General features: G+C 48.3%; 4 protein-coding genes across 4 annotated transcripts in view; all 4 read right to left on the reverse strand.

Moving 5' to 3' along the window:
• Positions 1–8,901, reverse strand: part of LOC125948115 (FH2 domain-containing protein 1) — a 54,347-nt gene extending 45,446 nt beyond the window's left edge. The window contains exons 1-2 of the mRNA XM_049673863.1: positions 8,539–8,901; positions 3,275–4,265 (exon numbers count right to left, since the gene is read on the reverse strand). The gene's annotated coding sequence lies outside the window, so the exon portion shown is untranslated. The remainder of the gene's footprint in view (positions 1–3,274; positions 4,266–8,538) is intronic.
• Positions 8,902–14,407: 5,506 nt separating this feature from the next.
• LOC125948225 (gustatory and odorant receptor 24) lies at positions 14,408–15,966 on the reverse strand. The gene is made up of 3 exons (XM_049674064.1): positions 15,736–15,966; positions 14,614–15,642; positions 14,408–14,546 (listed from the first exon to the last, which is right to left on the reverse strand). The coding sequence occupies exons 1-3, from the start codon at positions 15,964–15,966 to the stop codon at positions 14,439–14,441; spliced, it is 1,368 nt and encodes a 455-aa protein (XP_049530021.1). The 3' UTR covers positions 14,408–14,438.
• Positions 15,967–16,377: 411 nt separating this feature from the next.
• LOC125948188 (hsp90 co-chaperone Cdc37) lies at positions 16,378–18,650 on the reverse strand. The gene is made up of 2 exons (XM_049674009.1): positions 18,200–18,650; positions 16,378–18,116 (listed from the first exon to the last, which is right to left on the reverse strand). The coding sequence occupies exons 1-2, from the start codon at positions 18,230–18,232 to the stop codon at positions 16,977–16,979; spliced, it is 1,173 nt and encodes a 390-aa protein (XP_049529966.1). The 5' UTR covers positions 18,233–18,650; the 3' UTR covers positions 16,378–16,976.
• Positions 18,651–18,759: 109 nt separating this feature from the next.
• Positions 18,760–23,679, reverse strand: LOC125948177 (glycine receptor subunit alpha-3-like). Its single transcript, XM_049673995.1, has 5 exons — positions 23,219–23,679; positions 20,769–20,854; positions 20,245–20,699; positions 19,933–20,168; positions 18,760–19,871 (listed from the first exon to the last, which is right to left on the reverse strand). Exons 2-5 carry the CDS (start codon positions 20,843–20,845, stop codon positions 19,311–19,313), a joined length of 1,329 nt encoding a protein of 442 aa, XP_049529952.1. The 5' UTR covers positions 20,846–20,854; positions 23,219–23,679; the 3' UTR covers positions 18,760–19,310.
• Between the last annotated feature and the right edge of the window lie 1,451 nt (positions 23,680–25,130).

A 25,130-nucleotide genomic window follows, 5' to 3' on the forward strand; every position in this document is an offset into this window, starting at 1 on the left:
GACCGAACTAAAGTATGATCGATGATCACATTGGGTCTGCCATGGCCTGCAGCGGATGCAATAGGTGTTCGGTTGCTGGTTCTGCCTGTCTGCGAGTCTGCTGCTGTTGCTGCTAAAGTATCGAGATTGTACCCAAGATTGGGCACCCATTACGGGTGCGGTACAGGCTTCTGCAAAACCGCCTGGTGCTCCACCGCATACCAAGCTAGTGATGTCGAGGAGCAGCCCGAGGATACACTTGCTCGATCGATTTCAACACCTCTCCCGGTCGATGGTGTTTCCATTCCATCACCCATCGATCATTTTAGCGGAGGAGGAGCTTGGTAATTTGATTGCTAATAATTGGGTGATTCATACGATAACCTAGAATGTTCCGCAGCGCCGAAATGTGCCACAAAATCGATGTTGAATGGTGGAAGGTCACATCCAGAAAGTATCCAGCATCAGCACCTACTAAATCAATCTTCAATGTAAATATTTAGCTTTTCAAACTGTTCAAACTACACTAAGTGGCCATTCGCCAGAGTGGAAAGAGGCGAGAACCATAAAAATGCCACTAATTGCAAATCGCATTACTTATCACCTCGCGACGGCGCAGCGGCCGACCGGCCGGTCAGCCGGTACGAGACAAGCACAGCTACAACAAAGTGACCGGAGTCGGATCGCTGCTAATCCCGTCAACTCGTTCAGCGACTGCGATTTGCGTTCTCGTCGTGGCGAGGATTTGGAGTGATTGCAAAACATGTCCCATTTCGCGATTCCCCCACACTGATTATACGATCGGCCGCGGGCTACCGAGAACGGAACGGAGCAGACGTCCAAGTAAGAATTTCATTTAGCTTGTATGAATATTAATATATCAACCGTGTAGTGGTCCTCCTCCTGCACTGTGACTGTGATGCTGTGACTACCAATGCACTGCACTGCAGCGCGCTCTGCGCCCCCTTCTTCAACGTTCTAGGAAAACGACATCGCGCCGACCGCCCGGTGTCCGAAATCGATCTCGCGAGAAGCCGCCTTGAAGCCATTATTGGTGGTGCATTATTTATGATTCGAGCCATCGATAGCCACAAAGACACACCACATGCGGGGTGCAACACAAGGCAACTGTAAGGATCGTAAATTCTCACGCCACGACCTCGCGTTTGCTGCTCGCGATGTGCGACGATGCCGACTCGAGCGCGACACCGCAATTTGTAGGCCGTTAAGCAACCACTCAACACCCTGGCAATAGCCCTCTCGACCATTCGCTGCTTCTACTTGGCACAGGCACAGACCCGTCGACATGAATTGGTTGTTGAGCTCGAGCGGTCATCCCTATCAACGGCTCTAACGATAGGTCCCCGTACACGTACCTCGTCGTTTGAGAGGTTCTTCTGTGGCTGTGGATGCTGCACTGATTCCAGCCCGGAGCGGTTCCCATAAATCATACACAATTAGCCGCCCGCTCTCGCGAACGCGCGCGTCTCGGTCGGTCCGAGAACGCGGTCTCGACTAAAGGCCGCCGTTAGGCCGCTCGCTCTCGCCTACAAGTTCTCCCATTTCAGTTTCGCTAATTTGATGAACTTCATCATCATCATCATCGCCGTTTACATTTGCATGGCTTTTTCTACTTCTTCTTCGTCCTCTTTCTGTCCATATAGAACTGTTCCATTCCGAGGCAACACCACGGGACTAGTCTAGGGGCATGGGACCGGTGCGTTTCGGTTGGGACTTACGCCGAGAAACCCGCATAAGGCAACCGCGATTAGCGGATGAACGGATTGATGTGATTTCCGCGGAAGACCACCACCGGAGTGTCTGCCCAAAATCCTCATGGGCCCTCGGTGGGTGGTGAGCCCGGTCAACAAACAATCTCATCCGGTCCCCACCACATCACATCAGCACGCACGTTAGCATAACAAAAGCGGATCCATCCTCTTGAGATGGAATAGAAGGGTCCCCCGCCGAAAAGACGAAGTAGGCCCAACCGTCCCGAATCCTTCGTAGCGCTTGAGCTGGTCGCTTTACTGGCCTAGGGCCACTTCAAACGGGGGCCACTCCAACACCCTAGGAACGGATTTTCTATCTTCGATTGTGCGATCATTTCTCACACCACCAATGTGCTCGCGATCGCAATAACACCTTCGCACGATGGCATTCCCATGCTGCACTCCCTTGGCTACTCACATCAACCATTCGTATGGCCGGATGGATAATAGAAGGGTAGACCAAAAATAAATCCAAAACATACGCCTGTGAGCGTACCTTTTTAAAGATGCTCTGTGGGGGATGCTGGAATGAATTGAAGAAAGGGACTTGGCACATGATTATGCTGAGGTGCATATTGTAGCTGCACCTTCAGGTATTCAAGGTATCCATCCAATGGTTTTGTTGTGATAACAAATATCATTTTACCTAGACACTTTGCTGACACTGCAATCGCACATCTCTCTATGTTGTTCGACATCATCTAAAACTCGATGAATGCGAATATGGCTACTATGTTCTTAGCAACTGTGCTACCAAGATCGCAGCAAATGGAATGTCGAACAAGAGCAACAAGCGCACACAATGATGGCAATCGTGTTCACTAAAAGTGGCTCATGCTAACGCTCTGCTCAGCGGAATTACGGTCGATCAAGCGCGATCCTCACAAATCGTTGCATGCTTAATGAATGATTTGCATCGTGGTGGTGTGTTTAACACCGGGACACCAATAAAGACGCCACTCCGAGGCAGCACTGACATCAAATGCATTGACCCCAATCAACAAAGGTCAATGGCCATTAACGAAAAATCTACTTCTAACGCCACGCGTTTCCTCCTTCCTATTCAACACACGAAACTCGCATCTTGCGAGTAATATTAATACCGACGGCTTTAGTTATCATTCAAATGAGATTGAAGCGAAGAATGGTGCGCAATAGAATAAGGGTGATGAGGATGTTCTACTTTAAAGCAATCATTAGAGCCAGACCGAATCACGAAGGAAGTACGAGAGACGTACACGATGGGGTCGTACCGTCGAAGCACCTGCAATGATTGCTACGTGTCTAGCTTGGGCTTTGGGTAGACAATCGTCACAACAGTTACTTCACCAACGCTTTACCACCAACGCTTCGCGTCATGAAACCGGACCAGCGGACACGTAAGCGGAAGTGCATCCAAATTTGACCCCCTAGAACCCATGGAAACGGGACCCCCCTTTCCGTGATCCCCTACGGCTACGTGACTCCATTTGCATTTGATCATTCTCCCGAAATGCTGAATGGGTTCCGCTACACCTACCTACCTGCCTTCCTAATCGGTAAGCGTCCTCATTAGAAGTGCCGGTTGTCGATCTCCTCTCGGAGGCTCCGGTGCAGAGGATAGTTGGTGACAAGCCAATGCTGTTGCTGGTGCTGGTGCGTGGCTTCCGCTGTTGCTTACTTCCGAAAAGCGTGCCGTCAACAGGGAAGTGAAAGAGTCGGCGTGATGTGGTTACTTCCGCGGCACTAATGCACACCCACGCTTACAGGCGCACACAAGAACACTACTTCACTAGACACACGATTTGTCACGATTTTGGTCACCCCTTTTCTCACTGCTTCTTCTTGGAATCGGTTCACGGTCCGTGCATGGCCTACGGTCATACAGCAGAACAATATTTTGTTTATCTTGTTTCGCTTCCGAACTCTCCGTGGTCGGGGTTTTGGTCGCAGCAAATAAAGCGAAATCCGGCGAAGAACCACTTAGTAACTAAATAAACGACCTTAACATTCAAACGCACTTTATAAGGACGATATTCTGTGTGTTTCGGGGCGTGTATGTGTGCACGTGCGCACCCGCACGGCGCTGTTTATCGCGTTCTATCCTCTTTCTCACTGCTGATCGTCGGTGCTCTGGTCCGGCGAGCTGGTTTGCCGGCTAACGCGAGCAAAAAAAGAGCAACCGGGAGAAGTGCCTCCCTATACGGTCATGAAGTAATTATTAATTAAACAGAGACAAATAACAATTAAGTAAAGCAAACACACAACCTCTTCCGACTTCGCACGCACCACGATTCGCGACCGCGACGAGAAGGACGAGAAGACGCGAACAGAGAGGAGCGAACGATTGGTCCGGATTGCGCACTACGATCGACCGATCGAGAATCGAACGATCGAACGACGGACGAACGAGTTTTGAAGTTCACGCCGCCGAAGCACTAACAGAGACCACTCCTTGCACTGGAACGGTCGAGTGTTTACTCAGCTCGAGTTCGGTTGGACGCGTTGGGTTAAGGTCCTAAATCAAAAAGGAACCTGCAATGAAAAGGAATTATGAGTCTTGGGTCGATTCTGAAAATGACATTTTTGATACCATAACGGGGTCTTAATGCTACTTCTTCGAGCATTCAATCCATATAATATGCAGAAATATTTCGCGCCTCATCACCATATCGACAGATTTGTATAACGGCATCTTTCGTTATTAATCGCGAATGATCTTCGATTTGGGTTTAAGCGGCTTTACATAATTAGACAGTTGAGGCACCTAATTCTAAGGCGGCTGATCATCACAGAGGCGCTTCCTTTTGATCTTTAAAATCTAAATGATAGACCTGGGGGATGGAGGCAGCAGCCATTTGAATTTCGCCGTCTTTTTAGAATGATATAGTTGCTTCGTTCTGCAAAAGGCATTTAAAGGATAATTCTCGATCGGTAGCTCATCGTTGTCTCTCCCCGGTTGAACATTGTGCTAAATAGCCATCGGTTAAATAGACTCGTCGTAAAGAGCGCCATTCGGTTCGCGCATTTGAAATCCGAAATTTATACGCCAGCCGATCGACGCACGATCGCACACAGTCACATGGGCCCCCGCCCTGGACATCAGCACTGGTGTCTGTCTGTCACCCAATATGGTATTATTATCACGTAGTAAAAGTGCTTTTTATGATCGATCTACTGGCGCCATCGCATATGTCACCGCCAGGACGCAGTAGAGAGAGAGGGAGAGAGAGAATCTTCGCCGGCCAACATTTATGGTTAGCTAGCTCAAAGAAAATGGAAACTCTCCCTCCTCCCAAAATCCAAATTCGGATAGCTCAATTTTATGGCCAAGCCGCGTCTGGCGAGATGCGTTCGAGCAGTAGAAGAATTTCTGCTTCGCCGGTAGATCGGTTGGCCATCGGCATGCGTCTGCTTAACATCCCGTATCAGTCGTTTGGCTTTCATTCTCACCAGACGATAGACTCGTACGATACACGCGGCGGTGTTTTATGACTTTATTTCCCAAGTTCTATTCCGAATTTCCCGCCCTCTCGTGTGCACTGACCCGCCGTACGATCATCGTTGTTCTGGGTACAGCAGTGAGTGTTGCATCACCATCCGCAACATCCGTTAGAGTTGATAACCAAGTGTCAATAACGGGGCTTTCGGAAGGAAGGGGGGTAGGGACGCGTCTAGTTTTATGATCTCCGTCGTCGACATTTCGCTTACCGACCGTCAGTCCCATTACCAGCCCCATCGTGTTTGGCTAATGCAGTGTCAATGGTGTAGCTAATTGAACGCCGTTGCCCAGCTTACGTCTCCCCTACAATGCTGGGACCGACGAAAACAGACGAAGGAACGAATTATACGCCAGTCTCCAGGGAGCAAAAACATGAAATGGGAACGGTGATCCTTCGGGATTAATGAATGAATGGCACGAATCGATCGAGCGCGACGCGTCGCAATTGACCCAAATATCGCAGCCTCAGCACAGGATGTTGTATCGGTTAATTGGATTACATGCAACTGCATCGATTCGTACGGACAAAACAGAGCAGCTTCTGCAACAAGCGGCCAGATTTTGGCCAACCACGCAATCTCAGAGCTCCATATGGCTTATTTGCGCGTAATGAAACTGCCAAACTCCTGCCGTCTTCCTTTGGCCAAAGCGACTATGGAGTGGTGGCCAGACAGTCAGAGACATCAAACGGAAAGCCGCGTGCGATCGAAGCAGATGATGGGCCAGTCGGAGCAGCAAACTGGACCGTTGGCAGAACTCTCATCTTACCGCCCGTTACAATTATGTCCGATGTTCTGGGGATTGTTACTTAAGACAATCAATATCAACTGCTACAAGTAGTCGGTTCCTGTTCAAAGTGGTGTAGGAGAAAGTAAAATTCTGGTGTGTTTAATGGGCGCATTTCAACTGTCCAGTCAGAGTGGGAGTAGTTTATCCTTTGGCCATAATATTCTTTCACCCTCAATCGATCGCTTTCCTTCCACTATTTCAACTCGCAATATAGGTTCCACCAAACCGATGAGTTCATTTCGCGGCTGTTTACTGACCAATATCCCAATATCTCGTATAGCACAGCGACCACCTACCGCTGCGGTTAACCGCAGCACCCTAGCGGGGTGCTCCGCCATTGCTTCAGTGCAAACGATAAAACCACAAACGCAAACGCTGCACGTCGTTCCACCGTGTGATCCGCGGCATCGATCCGTAAGATGAGAAGAGCCCAAAGGCATCATTCAAAACCCAGTGGGGATTCTGCCAGGTCGGTAGTTAAACTAGAGGCCCCTCGAATCGGGGGGCTCGAGGTGGTTAACCACCGGATTGTCGTTAAAGTTGGCTAACCCCTTTCGCTCACTAGCACCACCAGCAATCAGCAAACGGAGTGCCTCTACTGAATAAAATCCATAAAACGAGCCTGGTGCTGCTCCACTGCCCAAAATACACACAATTCTCTCGCCGAGATGGTCGAAACGATCGCGAAATAAATTTCAATTAATTACCGTTCAGCAGGCGCGCATGTTGAGCAAAAGTGATCGTTATAATTGTCTCGAACGTGGCTCTGTGGCGTTGCAGAGCGAAGGCAAAGCAGCAGCAGCACACGACACATGGCGACTAAGGCAGGCAGGCGAAGGTGGTGCGCATCAGGATGATCAGGAGAGCGTTCCCTGGACCGAACATAATGCTCGTTATGAGGTAGTAAAAATTTGCTCGAAACTCGTTCTGTTCTTCGGATCGGCGATCCGGACGGTGTTGCCAGTTTTAAGCGGTGCATAAATTACAATTAGTGCAAAAACGCACATAAACCTGGTCTGGCGCGCGCGCGCAGTGTATGCCGCAGAGCGCCCCATTCGAAGTCGCCGTCCCGTCCAGTTCCATAAAGTTTTAATGTTTTAATTTGCCAACTTTAGCTCTCATTTTGCAACATTCACTGCTTAACAACGCGCCAACATACTGGCGCCTAATCCACTCGATCAAATATCGATCCGATCATCCGATGGTGGTTGATCACTTCAGCAGTTTAGCTAACCCGGGCACCCAACCAACGGAACCAGTGTGCGCCTTCGCGTGCGTCCTTCTAGCTTGACCAATCCGCCAAATGTGCCGCGGCATGCGTTGTGTCTAGTTTACTATAAACAACCCATTAAAACTACATTTCTAAGGGGATGTCGGCGCCCGCCAAACTGCAGTCCGTCCGTCCTTCTTGTCCAGTGCAAAAAAGTTTTCTTGCATTTGTCGTGGGCAGCGGCACGGGGAGACGGTTTAGGGTTTCGCGGGGTCGGCGTTTGATGTGTGCACACGGTAGTTTGCGGTCCATTTTGTGTTTGGTAACCACCTTTTTGTCACCAACGAAGCTTCAGTGATACCGATTTTGAAAGGTATTTTATTTTCCACATTTTATGAACCATTAAATAGTGTAAATCGATAATGAGTTCAAGTTAAACACGCTCCCTACATCCATTTTATTCTCCATCCATTTGTTGGTCCATCTGTAGAAGAAGACAGATGGATGTAGAATGGGGATTATGGAAATCAGATGTATGCTCGCATGCAGTTCTCGAAACTCTTACGAATCTCCCCCAATCATAGTAAGCAACGGAAATTGGAGGCATAAAGTTGATCAGCCCGCGCGACAGCGAACCGAAAGCGCGTTTGGCGACAAACGTCCAAACACACGCAGACACAACGATGGCGACGAAGTCATAAAAATTCAAATCTCGAAGCCTTGATATCGAAAACCCGCAAGAACCGTGCGATTGCGATGTGGGCCGCGATCGCAACGGCGACGGCCGCTACTGCCCACCATCGATCGACCTCAGGACGGGCTCAGGACGCGCGGACCTTATAACTAATGTCAGGTGGAGCAACACCGCAGCAAACCAACTTGGTCCAACCAAAACAGGGGAGTGATCATGCAAGTGAGGTTGCCCCGTTGCCAGTACGTTGGGCGAGTTGGCACAGAAGGAAAACCGAACCGTCGTCGTGGAGGAGTGCGCCAACTTTTTCTTTTTACTTTACTTCGATTATTCTCGATTCCCTCCAGACAATGCGGGAGTCGAAAACACTTTAGAACCACTCACACTTCGCCACACACACGCACACACACACACGCATGCGTACACACAGACACGCGAGTACGCAAATCTCTTTCTGGGGATTTTAATTAATTTCATTTTGTAATCGTTGCGCTCTTTTCTGATTTTCTTTAAGTACGCGAACTGTCTCGATCAGCGAACACCGTCAAGGACGCACTCCCAAGCTCTCAGCGTTCGCAGGAGCTTTCGATGGTTCTGGTTATGGTTGTACACTTACGATTCGCTCTTAGAACTATTGCACTGATCAACTTCACGTAACTCACACGATCACCGTTCACTGTTTTTGTTTTTTTTTTCGTGGGTAGCAGCTTTACTTTTTTTTCCGTTTACGATCGCCGTTTTTGCGTTCGATAAAATCCTTTCGTTGTCGATCACTTTCTACTAGCAATGTCAGGACACCTCGAAAGTCGCTGAATAATTCACCGTACCATGCCTTTCGGACTTATCGCCCTTCGTTCTAGGCCGTCACTAGACTACGCCGCGTATCGCGTATCACGTTTTTCGCGGACACCCGCGATCGGGCCGCCCAAAGCCAAAGAACACTTTTGTCGCTATAGCACCGAGAACCGCACCGTACGACACCCGAGAGAAGAGTGAGACACCGACGACCAGCAACAGCAGCGGCAACACCAGCGCTATAATGGATGGCAGCGGCGCTTGGGGTGGTGTCTCGCGCAGTACGCGCGTTCGGCGACACCGTGGGCCCCGAGAAGTGATCGTATCGTCGTGGCTCTCTCATTCACTCGCGTTGGCCCCACTTTCTGACCAGATCACTCTCGCTCTTACTGACTCATCATCCACGGTGACCGCGGTGGTCACTGTGGCGGCAACGGCCTACTCATCTCTCTCTTTCTCTCTCTCTTTTTCTGTGGGGGAGATATGTGCTTGCGATCTTCGTCGTCTCCGCTGCTCTGGAGGAACCGCGTGTTGAGTCCAGGGGACCGAATTATCCAAAGGCGAATCTACGATGGAACGCGGAAACTACGCTAATCCCTTCAATCGGTAGTGTTTTAGGATGTGGAGCATACGCACGATAAACAATGTTCGCGATAAATCATCAAGGGCCCAACGCATTTGCTAGCTAATCGCATATGTAGTTGTATTAGATGCAGGTGCCTTCCAGGTGCCCTTTAACGCATCTTTCATATCGACGTCAATCCAGTGACGTCAGCACGGCTATCACAAATTGTATCCAGGGCTCCTAGCTTACTACTTTATCAGCGAATCTCGTCTTGCTCGTGCTGCTCCCCAGCACGTCATTTTCTGGAGCAAACGCGGTTCGAACGAACGCCCGAGCATTCCTGATCGAACGCTCCTCCTATCCGCGTGCCTATCAGTGGGACGCGGAATCTTTAAAATCCTTTAAGACGGACAGAAATGTAACAATCAGGTACCGACGGTGATGTTAGTCGCGCCGGGGGGAGGGTTAGCGACTTTAATTAAAGCGATTATCAGCAAACGATGCCGCTCCTGGGGGGTGGTGGTGGCGATGACAATCTGCTAACGGACTCCGATCCATCCCGACCCGATACCAGTTGGCATGTGGTTAGCATGGCGATGACATTGGAAAACGGAATGTTTCGATCGGGTGCCTAAGCCTACTTCCATCACGATTAGAATGCCTCATCTGAACGGTATGGCAGGATTGCTTAGATTCCCTCCCCCGGAAACAAATTGCAGTTTAGAGATGCTAATTGATTTCTCCCGCTATCCGTAATATTTTATATTTAAAAAAAAAGGTCTGCAACTCGTTTACGGCGGGGAAACGCTTGTGATCTGATCTGATGATTCAATCACTCGTCTGCAATGATTGGATTGGAGAGGCATGCCTTTGGCTGCTGGGCGAAACAAATCTCGCTGTGAAAAACTTGCTGCCTAATGTGTGCGCGATTTGTAATATCGTTGCTCGCACTAGCGCACTCGGTGGTCGTAACGATGGCCATTTTTTCTAATTAAATCCCCCAACTGACAAGCCCACGATCCACGATGATGGTACACCCAGCGAGTTACGCGGTTACGCAGCAGGTCAGCTGCATAGTGGCGGTTCACTTTTGAGAACATGGAGCTCCACCAGCAGTAGTAGTAGCAGCGGCACGAAATGGTAGTTAATGCCTGATTATCTTAACCGATTAGATTAGATGTTACCTAGGTAGCCAACATGCCAACGGTAACAGATGGATGGTACTACTGGTATGAAGCGTGTTTGATGACAAATCACCAAAGAGGAACCGGTAATGCCGTACCTCGTTTTGTCAAAGTGTCATCCGAGTGAACGCACCGGGCGATCGATAGAGGCAGGCAGAGGTGACGATCAGGACCATGCGCCATGCCTTACAGCCGAGGTGTGTGTGTGTTTGGAGTCTCAGTGTCGCGCACACAGATGGTCCCCCGGTTTATGGGGACCGTTTGGGCGTTCGCGTTGGTGATGCACTGGCCCGATGTAATTCACCGGAGCACACGCCCTCCATCACACCCGCACCCGTTCCTTCGGTCGGTCGCGGTCTCGTCGCATTTCAGAGACTCGCGACTGCGGCGACCTTCGGCTGGCCAGCTACAAACTCGGCCTGTTCCAGTTGGCGTATATGGTGAATGAATGAATTAAATGTGTGTGCATATAATGTGCGAGAGGGCCACAAGTGGTCGTCGTCGTTGTTTCGCCTGTTTTTACTAGGTTTTTATATTCGTCTCTTCGACCACCAACCATCACCACCAGCATCATCATGGGTGTACGGACCAGCATTTGTTGTCATGCTGGCTTTCAACGCTACCACCGATCCTCGAACACCGTTCGCTCACGCGCCAAAGATCGATCGGTGCATTCGGGCGTATGCCATAAAAATCGCAACTGCATGCCTGGTGGCTCCCAGGCTGGTTGTTGAGGCAGCGGTACTTTGTGACACATTTTTGGACACTTTTGAAACTGCTGCACCACTTGCTGTTACCAATGAGTCGCAGTTGTTTTCGATTGGAACGCGTAAATCATTTTAAAAAGGAAGATAAAATGGAAACATTTCTATTGTAGAATTTCGAATCCCTTGTAATTCTTTCTTGTCCTAAAGCAACGATACCTATTCGTTCTTCGTTCCAGATATTGTGTTTACGAGAATCTCTATCCACTCCGGGATACATTGAAATTGAACCAGGAGTCGAGAACGAATTGTTGCAAATGCAAATGCATATTTCTGACCATGTGCTCGTGCTTCTACCACACTGTCCCGAGGCCACTGTTACCCGGCTCGCCAAAATGCCCTAAACTGTGTTCACATGTGTGTAAGCTTTGAATTAAAATTTATAATTCCTATCAAGCAGTCTGTTTGCTTTTGGATGCGGTTAGCGCTGAAGTGGACCTCCAGTGCGGTCGAGGGGAGAAGGACGAGCGTCTTATCCGAAGGGAAGTTATTTATAGCCGCAAACGATCGATGAACGCGTGCGTCATGGGGACAGTGGCGATTGGAGACAGCCCTGGCAGGGCAGCCCCTCGCCCAAAATGGGCAAATCAACGTCGGGCGGTCAGCATTTAAGCAATATTAAGCAATGAATGCACCAGAATGCAAACCACCACCTGGTCGGTACTACTGACCGAGGATTGTGGTGGCGAGAAGGTTAGTGATCGTCTCACAGCAGCAGGAGGCGCCTTTCGGAGATTGGTGGCGCCCCTGGCCGGTATGGCTCACCGGTATACCAAACCACGAACCGGACGGGCGATGGAAGCGATAAGATTCGGATCGATCTCCGCCGTAGCGCCACACGAGCGTGGATTATGACCTTCCTCCGTTGGACACAGACATTGCGATTCGTTGTGTGACGACAATAATTACTCTTTTAGGCTTATAATATGGCCCATCGCCGCTATTGCTGCGATCTTGAGACGTCGATGAACCCCGGTAAGAGCCGGCAGTTCGCTCGATATGAGATTCCGTGACATACCTTTTGAGGCAGTAGGCGCTCGATCGTCCGCACCTTGAAGTCACTATGCCATGCCATTGCCATGCTCATGCACAAACCTTCTGCGGATTTACCGCGTTTACGGCTGCCTGGCCGGAGCCGGAGGATGATCATGACCCTTTTATGTGTTCGTTCGGGGAGGATTATTGTCAACCTCTCTTCAGCAGCATCATCGGGCTTTTACTAGAGGTGGGAAACGCTGTAAGGCTAAGTATAGCTCAGGAAAGGGAGCTTAAATTATGTATGGATCAATCATGCTCGTTTGCACGAAGGATACAGTTCATATTTGGACGTACCAGCTGCTTCAGGATGTGAGATGGTGACTGCCAGTTCTTCGCCGTCCTTTGAAGGCCGTACCAACGGGACCTTCAAGAATACACACAACATGGATAGTCCTCTTAACCTTGCCTTTACTACGTCTGAGATTTAGCTTACGGTGTCATGAGCAGCAGCGGTTGTTTGTGCTTTTTGGGGGTTTTGAGCCAATTTGAAGACCAATAAGTCCTAACAAGGTCTACAAACACATTGGTGTTGTTGGTCTCACTGCACAATTTCGAAGAAGCAGTATAACTGCCAATTGTGTTTTCTGGTGGTATCTGGAACTAGTTATTTAGTCACACACATGTGTGTTGCGACCATTCGTGACCGATCCACCAACGAACGTATTAGAGGAAAGAAGCTAAAATTGGAGAGATGAGAATGCGAGCATCTGAGTGCAGAGAGACGAGTGAAACTTCAACACACCTGATGATAGCCATAAATTCATACCAACGGTTATGGTAATTATTATGCTTCGCTGGGAAGCACGGAACGGATTTGCGCTGGTCAGTTCACCAACAGCCCAGTAACATTCGCGTTCAATGAGAACGCAGCGCGAGTGAAGCAATTACTCCGAAGCAGCTCTACTAAGGCTGATGTTGTGGATAGGATGGATCTCTATTAAATATTGCAACGAAATTTATTTCAATCACTGAACGCTGTATACTACGTCATCCGTGCTCATAACCTTTCCATAAACTCCATCAAACACCCATTAGACGCACGGCGATTCAAGGATAGGAAATCGATAAAGCAAGTGTCCTCCGGATGGAAGCCATTAGATCGGCCAACGTCATCGTACGGTGCATCTGTAACGCACGATTTGCACGATTCGTAATTAAATGCATCAAGTTGTCTCAAGTCCATCCGTTTCAGCGTAGACCGAGCGGGGAAACCTATCATCAAACGACGACGGCTGCCGAGTATTGATACTGTGTGACCCATAACACCGATGCATGCATTTTGCTATTTACACGCCATGGTATTGCATGGTGACGACGTTTTAGGGATCGGCCATTCATCGAAACGCATCGTCTGCATCGCCAAAGATTCTTTCGTGTCCCAGGGCACTCCCTGGTCTCCACTGTTCTAAGAATCACACAAAACCGGTATCTGACAGGTGGCCGACGCTGCAAAATCCATTAATGGCTGGCATAATAATATATTCGATGTCAACTGGGAGAAGACTGCCATCGAGCAGGCATGGATCGATGCTACTGCCCACGGCATTTGCATACCTTCACGATCAAGGTACGTTAGATGATTAATTGAAGCCCTCAGGCCGCTTCACTCAAAGTGTTCGCGAATCGTGTATGAGTCCACACACTGATATGACACTTTGTCGAATAAGCAAAATGCTTATACGCGCCCTAAATCCGTAGCCAAACACGAGTTGGAGGTTCCAATTTTATTAGAGATCAATCACCGAAGCTTCCTTGTACGATGCAATCGTAATTGTGTCGATCGGTCAGTTTATGTCGGTCGGAACCCCGTACTTGGGCGGTTGTAAACCATGTTTGCCATTCGAGGGAAACCTATAGCTAGTTTATTGCGAACCAAAACAGCAACGTTCAGTTTATGATGAGTAATAACTGGCTGCTCTCCAGGTCGGAAATAGGTACGGTACCTTTTCGGGATGGCTGCATGATGGTAGAACTCAGATATCCCCCCTCCCCTCGAATAGAACACTTCGCAGTCATTCTGCGACAACTGACCGCATAGTTACTGACGTCACTGCTGACTACTAACTGACTGAACTAGAACCACTGCCCGTTGTACACTGTTGATCTACAATGCCGCTACTAGTTAACGGTTATGAGTGATTCCTTTTTTAGATGTATTCCGGGACTCGCTTTATGACAAAGTGGTTCTGTTGTGCAAAAGCATCGCACTTGGCTCATCAGGAATACTGATTTGGAACTGCAGCAGCACCACCAAATATGTTACCATCGTTGCTAGTAGCTGTAACAAAAATAACGATCAAGAAGATCTTCTAGAAACTTTGGTCTTGGGTGGCCGAAACACTTACCGATTTGAAGAGCGTACGGTTGACATCGAAAAATCCACCCAAATTAATGCTGGATGGGTTCATCTCGGTGGCTCGCAGGAACATGTTGATCTCCGTTTGGGCATCCGTGTTCATCCAGCTCAGCTCCACCATCAGCAGCTTCTTCTGGAAGTTGGTACGCACATTGAACGACGCGTAGTGTGCCTCATCGCAGATATAGAACAGCAGCCCAACGCTACAGAACGCCGTGACAGCAAGCCCAATGTCCTTCACCCCGAAACCATCGGAAATTTGCGACATGAGCCCGTAGATCGACAGGGTGATGATGAAGAATAGATACAGACAAATAAACGTGAACGTGTAGCACGTGGCGAAGCCTGTATCGCGCGAAAGCTTGCTTAACCGTAACCATAGTGATCGATACTCGGACACCTTGGCAGCGGGGCCGACGTGTCGCAGGGCTTTCTGGAAGTCATCCGCCAGGATCTTCGCCGTCGTGCTGAGTGTCTCGCATGTCATGTACCAGTAGCCACCCATCATGTAGGTGATCGTATCGAGGATACAGTACGGGATGACTTGCAACAATCTAAAGTCCACCATCGTCACGTGCGTGATGGCCACCGAAAGGGAGCACAGGATCGGTAGCAGCACGGCAATCAGCATCGCTTTCGTTCGTAGCCGCAGCTCCAGCTCACGGCCCGCCGTCTTCCGATAGACGATCTCAAAGTCGGCCCACCCATTCATGATCGAGGCGACCTTGCGTGTTTCGTACCACATCAGCGGTATTATCAGGATCGGCAGAATGTTCACGATGAACAGGTACGCAATTACGGCCTCCTCGAACCGGCCCTCAAGCGTCCGCACGATCTCGATACGGCTCAGCGCGATAAACAGCAGATAGATCGTGAGCAAGATGAAGAATGTCACGCAGTAGAACATGGCCGGAGACGAAAGCGCAAATACGGATTCACCCTTCGCGAGACGCGTGTACGGCATCACGCCCAGGGCACGCAGAACCATATAGATCGGTTTCGAGCTTTCGTACACCATCTTCTGGGAGCAGCGAAATGGAGGAACAAAAGTATTAAGAGAAATTCAAATCCTGCACCATAGAGCCCAACTCACCGAAGATTGTGCATTCACGATGGTCGAGGACTGATCTACGAAGGCCTCCCGTGGGGTAAGCGGTGGAAATCCGACACGATTGCTGAATGCATGCGGTGCCTTGCCCTGCAATCCAGCCAACCGACCCGTCGACGGATCAGCATCCTCTTCGGAAACGGGCCGCACATCCAGAAACACGTTTCGATTGTTTTTCGAATCGAGCAGCGTACTTTCGAACCGCATTGTTTCGGAGTTGAAAAACAGACTCATTATGAGATCGGTTTATGATTGCAACACTAACGAGAATGACGAGTCCTTTTTCTCGAAGATCTAATCCGGTCCGTTGTAATAGTGAAACTGGTACGGTTTGCTTCAAGCGACCCAAATCAACCCTGGTGCCTTTCTAATCGCCATCCCGGTCATCCTAGCTAATGTTTTCTTCAAGGTTAATGGAAAATCGATTCACCTTACCTTCGACGGAACTTCCTGGCTTAGTTCAAGGAAGCACACAGATTAATAATTCAAACTAGAGTGTCTGTCCCACAGCACTTGAACTTAAACTTGTCGTTGGTCCACCGTTTAGGGATTCGGGATGTTAGTTTCAACACTACAGACCCGGCGAGGGGTTCGAATCGCTTATGTTTAATGCGACAACAGCATTTAGGTTTATTTCAAAATGGCACCCTGCAAAAGGGCCGATAATCTTTACGATAACTAAGTTCAGCGAGTTTTACAATATCTTACAGAAAAGTAACTTTATTAAAGATGTTTTAATCGGACAGGCATTGATCGGCTCGGTGGCTCACTAACACCGTAGCACTTGGCGACTAATACCGTAGGTTTTTGTTTACAGTCAGCGGCAGGGTTTTGCTATCTGTCTTCCACACTCCCCCCCTCGGGGACATAATGATTTGCCAAGACAGACGACAGAAACAAGATTCGTTGCTTACGCTACGACGCAATGAAATAGACACAGAAATTGTGCTAGATTCACACTGAGAAAGGTTCCAAAAGCGGTCATTCTTACGCATTCTACTTAGCCACTCGTACACGAGGACAATCTTAATCTCGACGTCCGTTTTTATAGATGATTTTAATGGCAAAATCTTTACAACTGTTATGCGAATGAGATGCGGATGTTAATTTACAAAAAAAAAGTATAATTCGAACAATTCAAAAATGTCCAACAGAAGAATCCTCACGGTTAAAAAAGGACGTCGCTAATCACTTGGCTCTACAAATTTTGGAACATTTCTCTTCTTCAATTTTTCGGGAACTATTCATTCTTTCGATTTGCCTTCGTCCTGCTTCTCCTCGGCATCCTTGGAATCCTCGACACTATCTTTGGGCTTCACGTGCACATAGACGGGCTCTTCGCCATCCTTCGTATCAGCGCCACTGCCCGACGTTGCAGCAGCCGCACTCTTGGCATCCGGTACCCACAATCCTGAGTCGATGCACCGCTGTAGGTGATGGCGAGCTTCCTCCGGTGGCAGCTTGGCCATTGCCTCTTGCAGCATACCGATGTCTCTCGTTTCGAAGCACTTCTGCAGCTCCTCGGGCAACGATTCGAACACCTCGACCGGATCCAACCCACCCGGCCCTAGTCGTGCCTTCTTTTCTTCCTCCTCCTGCTCCTCAACCAGCTTCTGGAGCTTTTCCTGAGCCCGCTTGCGAATGCGCTCCTTAAACGCTTCAATTTCATCCAAAAACGCTTTCTTATACTCGTTATCCGTTTCCTGGATGCGCTGGAAGAACGAACCAACGCAGGCCCGCGGATCAACGTCCAGCTGCTTGGAAATGTCCAGAATGTACTGCATGCATATGCACTGGTGAGCGACGTGAGCCACCAGTTCGTGTTTCTCCTGCATCTCGAGCTCGATACACCAGATCACCAGATAGTTCGCCGTGTCCTCGCACGCCAGATGATGGTTGTCCAGCAGGAACTTCTTGGAATCATCGTACTTGCGCAACATACCATACTGCTTCAGCTGCTTCTCGTACTTTTTGATGAACTCGCGCAAATTCAGCTCCTTCTGCTCTTCGCTCAGCTCCTGCGGCTTCCGATTGATGGCACTTTTGTTAATGACGGTCTTCTGAAAGCCGGGCTTGCTGATCGTGTCCACGTTCCACGGTTGCATCTTCTCCTTCTTGCGCAGTTCCTCCTCTTCCTGCTTCACCCGCTCCTGCTCACGCTCCAGCTCCTCAATGCTCTTCTTCAACTCGTCCAGATTGCCCTCGTTGCGCTGCAGCTTCTCCTTGGCTTCGTGCAGTTTCTCCTCCGTAGTCTTTTTCTTAATAGTTATCGTTTCCTTTTTCTTCTCCTGCTCCTGCATCCGCTCGACGCGAGCCTGATGCCGCCAGCGAAACAGCGAGGGTGTGTCGATGTTGGGATGCGTATCGTCTTCATCGTCGGAAATCTGGGAAGAAAGAACGCGATGATAACACACGAAACGATAACAAACGCGGCCTACCACTTTCTTCGGCCCTCTTGCGGTCCTACCTCAATATCCTTCCATCTGCTATAATCAACCATGTCGAGGCTGTTTTATGTTTTTCGCTCGATCGATCACTTGCAAACGGTGCAGTCTTTGAACACACTTTCTGCGATTTGAACACAATTTCTGTGATTTATCTGTAGAACGCTCGCGAAAATGGGTTTTCGGTGTTCCGGACCTTCTAGAATGTTTCTGTTCTAAAACAGTGACAGTCGCGCTTTTGTTTAGCCAGCGCTTGACAGCTCTGACAGCTGAAAATCATCTAAATCCAAAGCAAGCTAAAAACCAATTCAAACTCATTGCAAAAATCCGTTAGTATCAAAACAACAGTGCACCGTGAGTTGACGATGAGGATATAGTTTACTGTAATTTTTTACATAAGATGTTACCCTTTTTTATTGACGGACTGACAGACACTGCGATGCCTGTATCATTTTGCATAAGAAAATTCAAACAACAAGTCGGTCGTACGCCTTCGATCATGCTGCAATCAGAAACACTACCAACGCACGGTTGAAGAGAAGAAAAACATTATATTTCATACTCGTTATTAGTAACAGTTAATTTGAAGTTGAGTTAGCATTCTTATTAGTCACTTTAAACTACCCGCACAAACGGTGTGCTCGTGCATGTGCACTAAACATTTTACACTTACAGTTCATATTATTAGCGTAATTCATTATTGGCGCGCACTTATTGATTAACCTACAATAAATCTATTTTGTAAGCTTCCCCTGTTTGCTAGGGGTGTATCGTACATTCGATAGGCTTGGGCTTATAATATTAGGTCTTTGCATTAACATCATCAGATCTTTCGATTTTATTTGCGTTTTCTACATGAACAAATGGTCAAGTTCCGTTCATTCCCCGCACCATTTACCTGCTGCTTTTCCGCTTCCGTAAACCTGCTCTTATCCTCTTACCGAAACCGATGTGAACCGATGCACCTTAATAAGGACATCTCGCTCACGCTGAAACGTTCAATGGAGGCGCATGGTGTTTCATTATTTTTTTTACATAATTCTGTCCCATTCCACAGACTCTACTGGGCTACACTGTACTCTATTGTCTCCCTCTCTCGTTAAGCACTCTAACTGTAACTGCTGCCTCTGCACCTTAAATGTACTCCCAGAACATGATCCAGTACGTAACGTTGAGCAGAGTAAAGAGAAAGGGAAAGAACACTCGGGAGAAGCGATCGATGTTGATGGCGCGCTTGAGGCGCATCTGAGCTGGCGTTAGCTTCGGTATGGCCGAGGCCGGTTTGCAGGGTGGTGGCGGTATCGTTTGAATGTGTGGCACGGGCGATAGCAGCAGTGTGCTCTCCTGGCGCTGGAACGTCGTGATGGGAACGTCATGCGGATGATCATGCGATTTGCTGTTCCGTTTGCCATTTTTGGCATTGAAATCGAAGAACTTATCCATCTTGGGTGGATGTGGCTTCGGTGTCGGTGGATCTGAATCACCCAATACAATGTTCACCAGACAGTACTCCATCAGCGCCATAAACACAAATATTGTGCAAACGGACATGAAGGCATCGACCGCCTTCAGGTAGGAGACCGGTGGTAGCGATGCCTGCGATTTGGCGTGCTGTGTGCTGAGCGTCAGCAGTGACGTCACACCCAACGTTACGCGTGCCGGAGCCGCTTCCGGTTTGATCCAAAACGAAACCCACTGTACGGAAGACGGCGTATGTAGCGCTGCTGGTAGGACATGTACAATGCGAAGTACTTACCGACATGATGACGATAAGACAGGTTGGAATGTAGGTGTGAAACAGATAGTATCCTAGGCGTCGCTTCAACACAAACACCACCTCGAGACAGGTGAAGTTACCGGTGGAATAGACCTGCGTGCAATCGGCCGTATAGTTCTTAACCAGCGCCAGTTGTGGCAGCTCGATGTGCTCATCTACCACCAGTGGTACCTCTTCGTCCCATTGGAACACCATATCGTCCGTTGTGTGAGATACTGTAAGCAGAAAAAAATCAATTTAGAAATATCTATCCCTTGAAGTCCTCCCTTGAGTGCGGGTAGCTACACTTACGGCTCTCCATCTGCAGCTTGCATTCCTGCGTATCGTGAGGATAGATGAGGAAGTTCATCGCACAGGACAGCTTCAGTGTCAGCTTCACCATGTACAGTATCGTCTTGTCCTTGTACAGCCACATGTAGTGATTGGGAATGGTCATCGTTTGGAAGGTGACCGATTTGGCGTTCTTGAAAAACGAATCCGGTCGCCACATGTTTTTGAGCCAGTCCACCTCGAGCAACCGATACTCGGAAGTCATATTCTCCGGCAACCGTAACCGGTGATCCTTCCAGGTTTGCGCGAAAAAGATGTCGGCCGCGTACGTCATCGAGTTTTCGTCGATCGAATCCAGCCCCATAACGGTCACGTGGAAGGCGACGCTGGTCGGTTGCCCGTCCTTCTTCGGTGGCCGCATCTTATCGTACAGCTTTGGATCCTCCGGTAAAATGTCGTTGAACGTAAGACTGGTTCTGTGGTTGGGAAGGGTGTTTGCCAACAGAATTAGCAACATGAAAAGAATCATAATTTCATCTACTTACTGGTACTCTCCGTTGATCTCTCGGATACAGTGTACCACCATCACGAGCAGTCCACCCAATACATACTGCTTCGACATGTCCTTCGTCTGTTTGTAAAAGTAAAAAGAAAATAACTAACAAAGTAAGTACAAATAGTTGAAGTAAAGGGCATTAGTGCCGCATCAGAAACTCTTTCCAATGATCTAGCTACTCCCGGAGTAGATAAAGATGGATGCATGATTTTAATCCTGGCGCAAGTACGAACGTGCAAAAAGGAAACATTTGCGGCCACCACCATCACCACCACCAAACAATGCGATCCGATGGACATCGGGAGATAAGATGGGGAAGGCAGGAAGATAAAGCCTCAGAATACACAAAGCACCGTCCACCGCAGAACAAACGATTAACGTCACGACGTAACGATAGACCAGCAGCGACTTCCGACATCCGCGCGACACATGCGACATCGGCGGGGCCGCGTCCAACCACCGTCGAGTCAGGATCGCCTTGCTCCACTGTTCCTCCCCTGCTTTACCGTTAGTGGTACATCGTGCATCGAAGGCGACTTGGTGAAGATGCCACTTGACAAGGGAAGACCACTCATCTATGGGGGCCATTCGAAGCGGAGAAGGGAAGGAGACACTGGCGTCGTCCTCTACGAACGGATCATAATGAATTATGCTCGGTGCTTGGCGAGTGAGTAAGCGAGTGAGCAGATACATTTGTGCCACATACTCGAGCGTACCTAAACCACCTTGACTCTGGCCTGCCCTCGGTCCTCCCTGTCCTGGAAACGGACGACAAGGAAGAGGCAACTAAGAATACGGAAGACAAAAATGCTGTTGACACTGTGCGGGGTTTGTACTATCCGCGGCCGGAAGCGGACGGAGCATTCCGTGTCAGCGATTTTTACCGCCATCGCCTACCGCCCAAACATCCTTGTCTGACTCCCGCCGCGGAAAAAGGGATGGGGATCGTAGCGTGGCCTTCTAAAGATAGCGTGTACCGGACCAATCCGGACGTGCTTTGCCCATTTCCTTTTGCTTCCTTCTTCCACTTGCAGCGCATCTTCTGCTCGGGACAGTGATCGGCGTGCAAATGAGTCCTTCAGTGCCCTGCTTCTTATCCTCTCCACCCGGCGGCAGCAGGAGTAGTACCACCAAGCATCAGCACAATGCATCGTAATCACACAATCGCACATACACACAGACACGTAGACCGGAACAATGCATACAAACTCTTGGGCTAACACGGAATATACCAGAGGTCGGCGAAAGAGCAGAAGGGGGCCAGTTCACTAGGTAGCTCTGTTTAGCCTGTTGACCGCAAAGCGCTAACGGAAGTAAGGCCGCGAGGAGCGAACTGAGGGTGGAACGTGTGCCTCGAGCATCTCGATAAGTGCCTTTAAATCGTCCTTAGATTGTGGGAGATGGAACTCCGGCATGGGGAGTGGGGAGCACCCTATTTTTATAATTACTTCAACGGAGCAAGATGCGCTACGCTTTTATGCTGCAGCGACTGATCGTCGTTTGCCACATAATTATCGATTGTGGTTTGTCATGTTATTGGGTTTAGATGTTAAAAAAAAGATTAGAATTTTCCAGAGAAATGCATTTCTATGCAATGCATAGAAATGCAACATGTTGGTTAAAAAAATGAGCGAAATTTTACAAAAATAATACAATAATACAATACAATATAATACAGTATTTGTTTATGATTTTGTTCACTTTTGTGATCCAGCAGTATTGCGGTAGGTCATATTGCTATTACTATTCATTATATTACTAGCGTAGTAGTCACAGAAATCGAAAATCAAACTAGTGTAATATATTTTAAATGTTTTCCCGTTGTAGCATGTAACACATGTAGCAATATAGCATGTAACACATGTAGCAATTAAACAAGCAAAAATAGGTAGAAAATGTAATGGAACTGTTGATTGTGTAAGCGCAATAAAACCATGAACGCATCTAGCGGTAAGTGGGAAATTATGCAACATTACGATAGCGATTTAAGATCCGCAACATGGGAACATTAGAACGATCCTCATGGATCAGTGCTTAACATCTACGATCGCAAAGTTCGATAAAGTCTGATATCGTTACACAAAAATACCACACCAACGTACCAAGCGATGTTGAGAATTGCAAAAAAGTCAAAACTGTTCAACTGAAACACCTGATAGTTATACAAAAGGCACGCAACGAACGTGGCACCAATGATAAGAATTTAAGACGCTATTTATTAAAGTTTGCATACAATAAATAGCCGTTTATGATAGTATTTTAGATCCTTGTGAAATTTTCAAAAGAAAAATCAAGGAAAACGTTATTAAAATGCTGGATGGGTCAGGAAGCAATTCCTTTTAGCACAATTTTGTTACAGACAAATGTTACTGGAATGTATGCTACAACTCCGACGTAATAGGTGCCCGGGCTCCTGGCACCTGACGCTTATATACTCACCGAATAGTTTGCCCACGAGTTCGGTACGAGTGTTATCCGTTTTCGATCGAAAGTATCCTTACGCGATGTGCGATCTAACGATGAAGCTGCAAACGACCAACCACCAAAGGACGAGCTCCTGTGTAGGTGGAGATGTATTGCTGGCGGATGCTAGATGCCACCAAAACCAAAGCACAATTTCCACGGTTCCACCGGCCCGGACAACGATTTCATTATCTAAACTCTTTAACGATTCTTTCGCATCCTCGCTGTATGGCTTTTAAACAGTTCGATCCACAAACCGTCGTAAACGGATCCGTACTGTTCATTAGTCGACCTGCGGTTTTGACTTTTTCTTTTAGGGGAATTTGCAACAAACTAAGAGGCTTTAAACTCACAGCACAACCTGGGACACTAATTCGTGCACTACTTCTTGCTTCTTCCTTCCACTACTACTGGTGACAATGTGCTGGATCTTTCACGGGCGAGATTAAAAATTGAACTGAACGATTTTGCATGCTCGTACCCTCTTAAATAGATTTCGGGGTTACGATTCTGCCATCCATACCACCCTCGCCGCTAGTATCTCATCATCCCGTCCAATGCCATGTTTTTCTCTGGGTCCGTTTTCTATAGCCTGACTTCAAGTGTCCTTGATCTCTCGCTCTCTCTTACTGTCTCTCCGGTTATTCTTCGTCATCCACCGCATCCTGATGGGATGAACTGCAGCACAGCGTGCGACGTCCTGCCCATCATGTTCCACCCTCATTAGTCCCCGTCGCATCCCTCTCCTTCCGTTAGCCACTTTACATCGCTGTTGTTGTACTGTTTGAACGGGTTGTTACCGCTGGTCGTAACCAGCATGATCGAATGCCACACAATGGATACCGCACGGGGGCACGACAGCTGGATTAAGAAGAGCTCTGCAGAGAGATCATACCAATTTGAAACTGAATTTCGAAACTCCAATTTGTGGTATACGTGGTCCTGGTTCCATTGCACGACGGAATGGACGGAAATGTGGGGCGATGCGCTTTCTTAAGCGAATTACTAAGAGAAATTGTACTGAAGTATTTTCAGGAATATTCTGACAAAGAGCAAATGGCTAGGTGGAAATAATCATTAAGGGTCGCCTCGTCTCTTCGAGGATGGCCTCTCTTGGTCTCTTTTATTTGGGTTCATGTCAAGGATTTGGGTGGGTTGTTGGAGCAACGGTGAACTGCTACGAAATGCGACGAAACCGACAATATGTGACGATAAAGCAGAATAGAACCGAATTTTCGTTAACGCTGAATTCTGCTGAAAATACTTGAAAGGCTAACCCGCACCCAAGGAACATGTTATGGTCTATTCGCCTGAATTCCCGTCGTTGGTAACGGACAAACACTTGACGCCTTGTTAGGGCACGGATGATGGCGCCTCCACCAAGGGGTAGTAAGCGCATCCGAGCTGCCCTTCGATTTCGGTTCAATGCGGTGATGGTAGCTCGTCAACAGTAAACCAACGCAAGCATCTCATTAAAAAGCCACAACAAAGTTGAAGAAGATCAAACAAAAGACTGTTTCTTCCACCCTTGATGCGATAGGACGCAAACCGCTGTATGATGCGTTCCTGGCCTTACCTGGCCGGAAGTAGAGTCGGTCATTCAGGGGCGTTGTGCACCATTCCCGTTATCGAACCGTGAAGGGCTTAAGGTATAATACGACAGGAAGCTATTTCCTGTTCATTTTCCATGAGCCAAGAAGTCGATATTATTGGAATCCTTTGAGATTGGATGCGGAAGATCCCTCTAAAAATAGACCATGCATTTCCCTAATCTGCGTGGGAATCTTAATTAATGATGCAGCCACTAAGCAGTCCTTTGTAATGTCTCCTCAACGATAAGAGAGAAGAGGACTCTGTGCGCCTTATCGATTGTGGCGGAACTGAACTA

The sequence above is a fragment of the Anopheles darlingi genome, chromosome 2 (assembly GCF_943734745.1).
Source record: "Anopheles darlingi chromosome 2, idAnoDarlMG_H_01, whole genome shotgun sequence".
NCBI classification, from domain to species: Eukaryota; Metazoa; Arthropoda; class Insecta; order Diptera; family Culicidae; genus Anopheles; species Anopheles darlingi.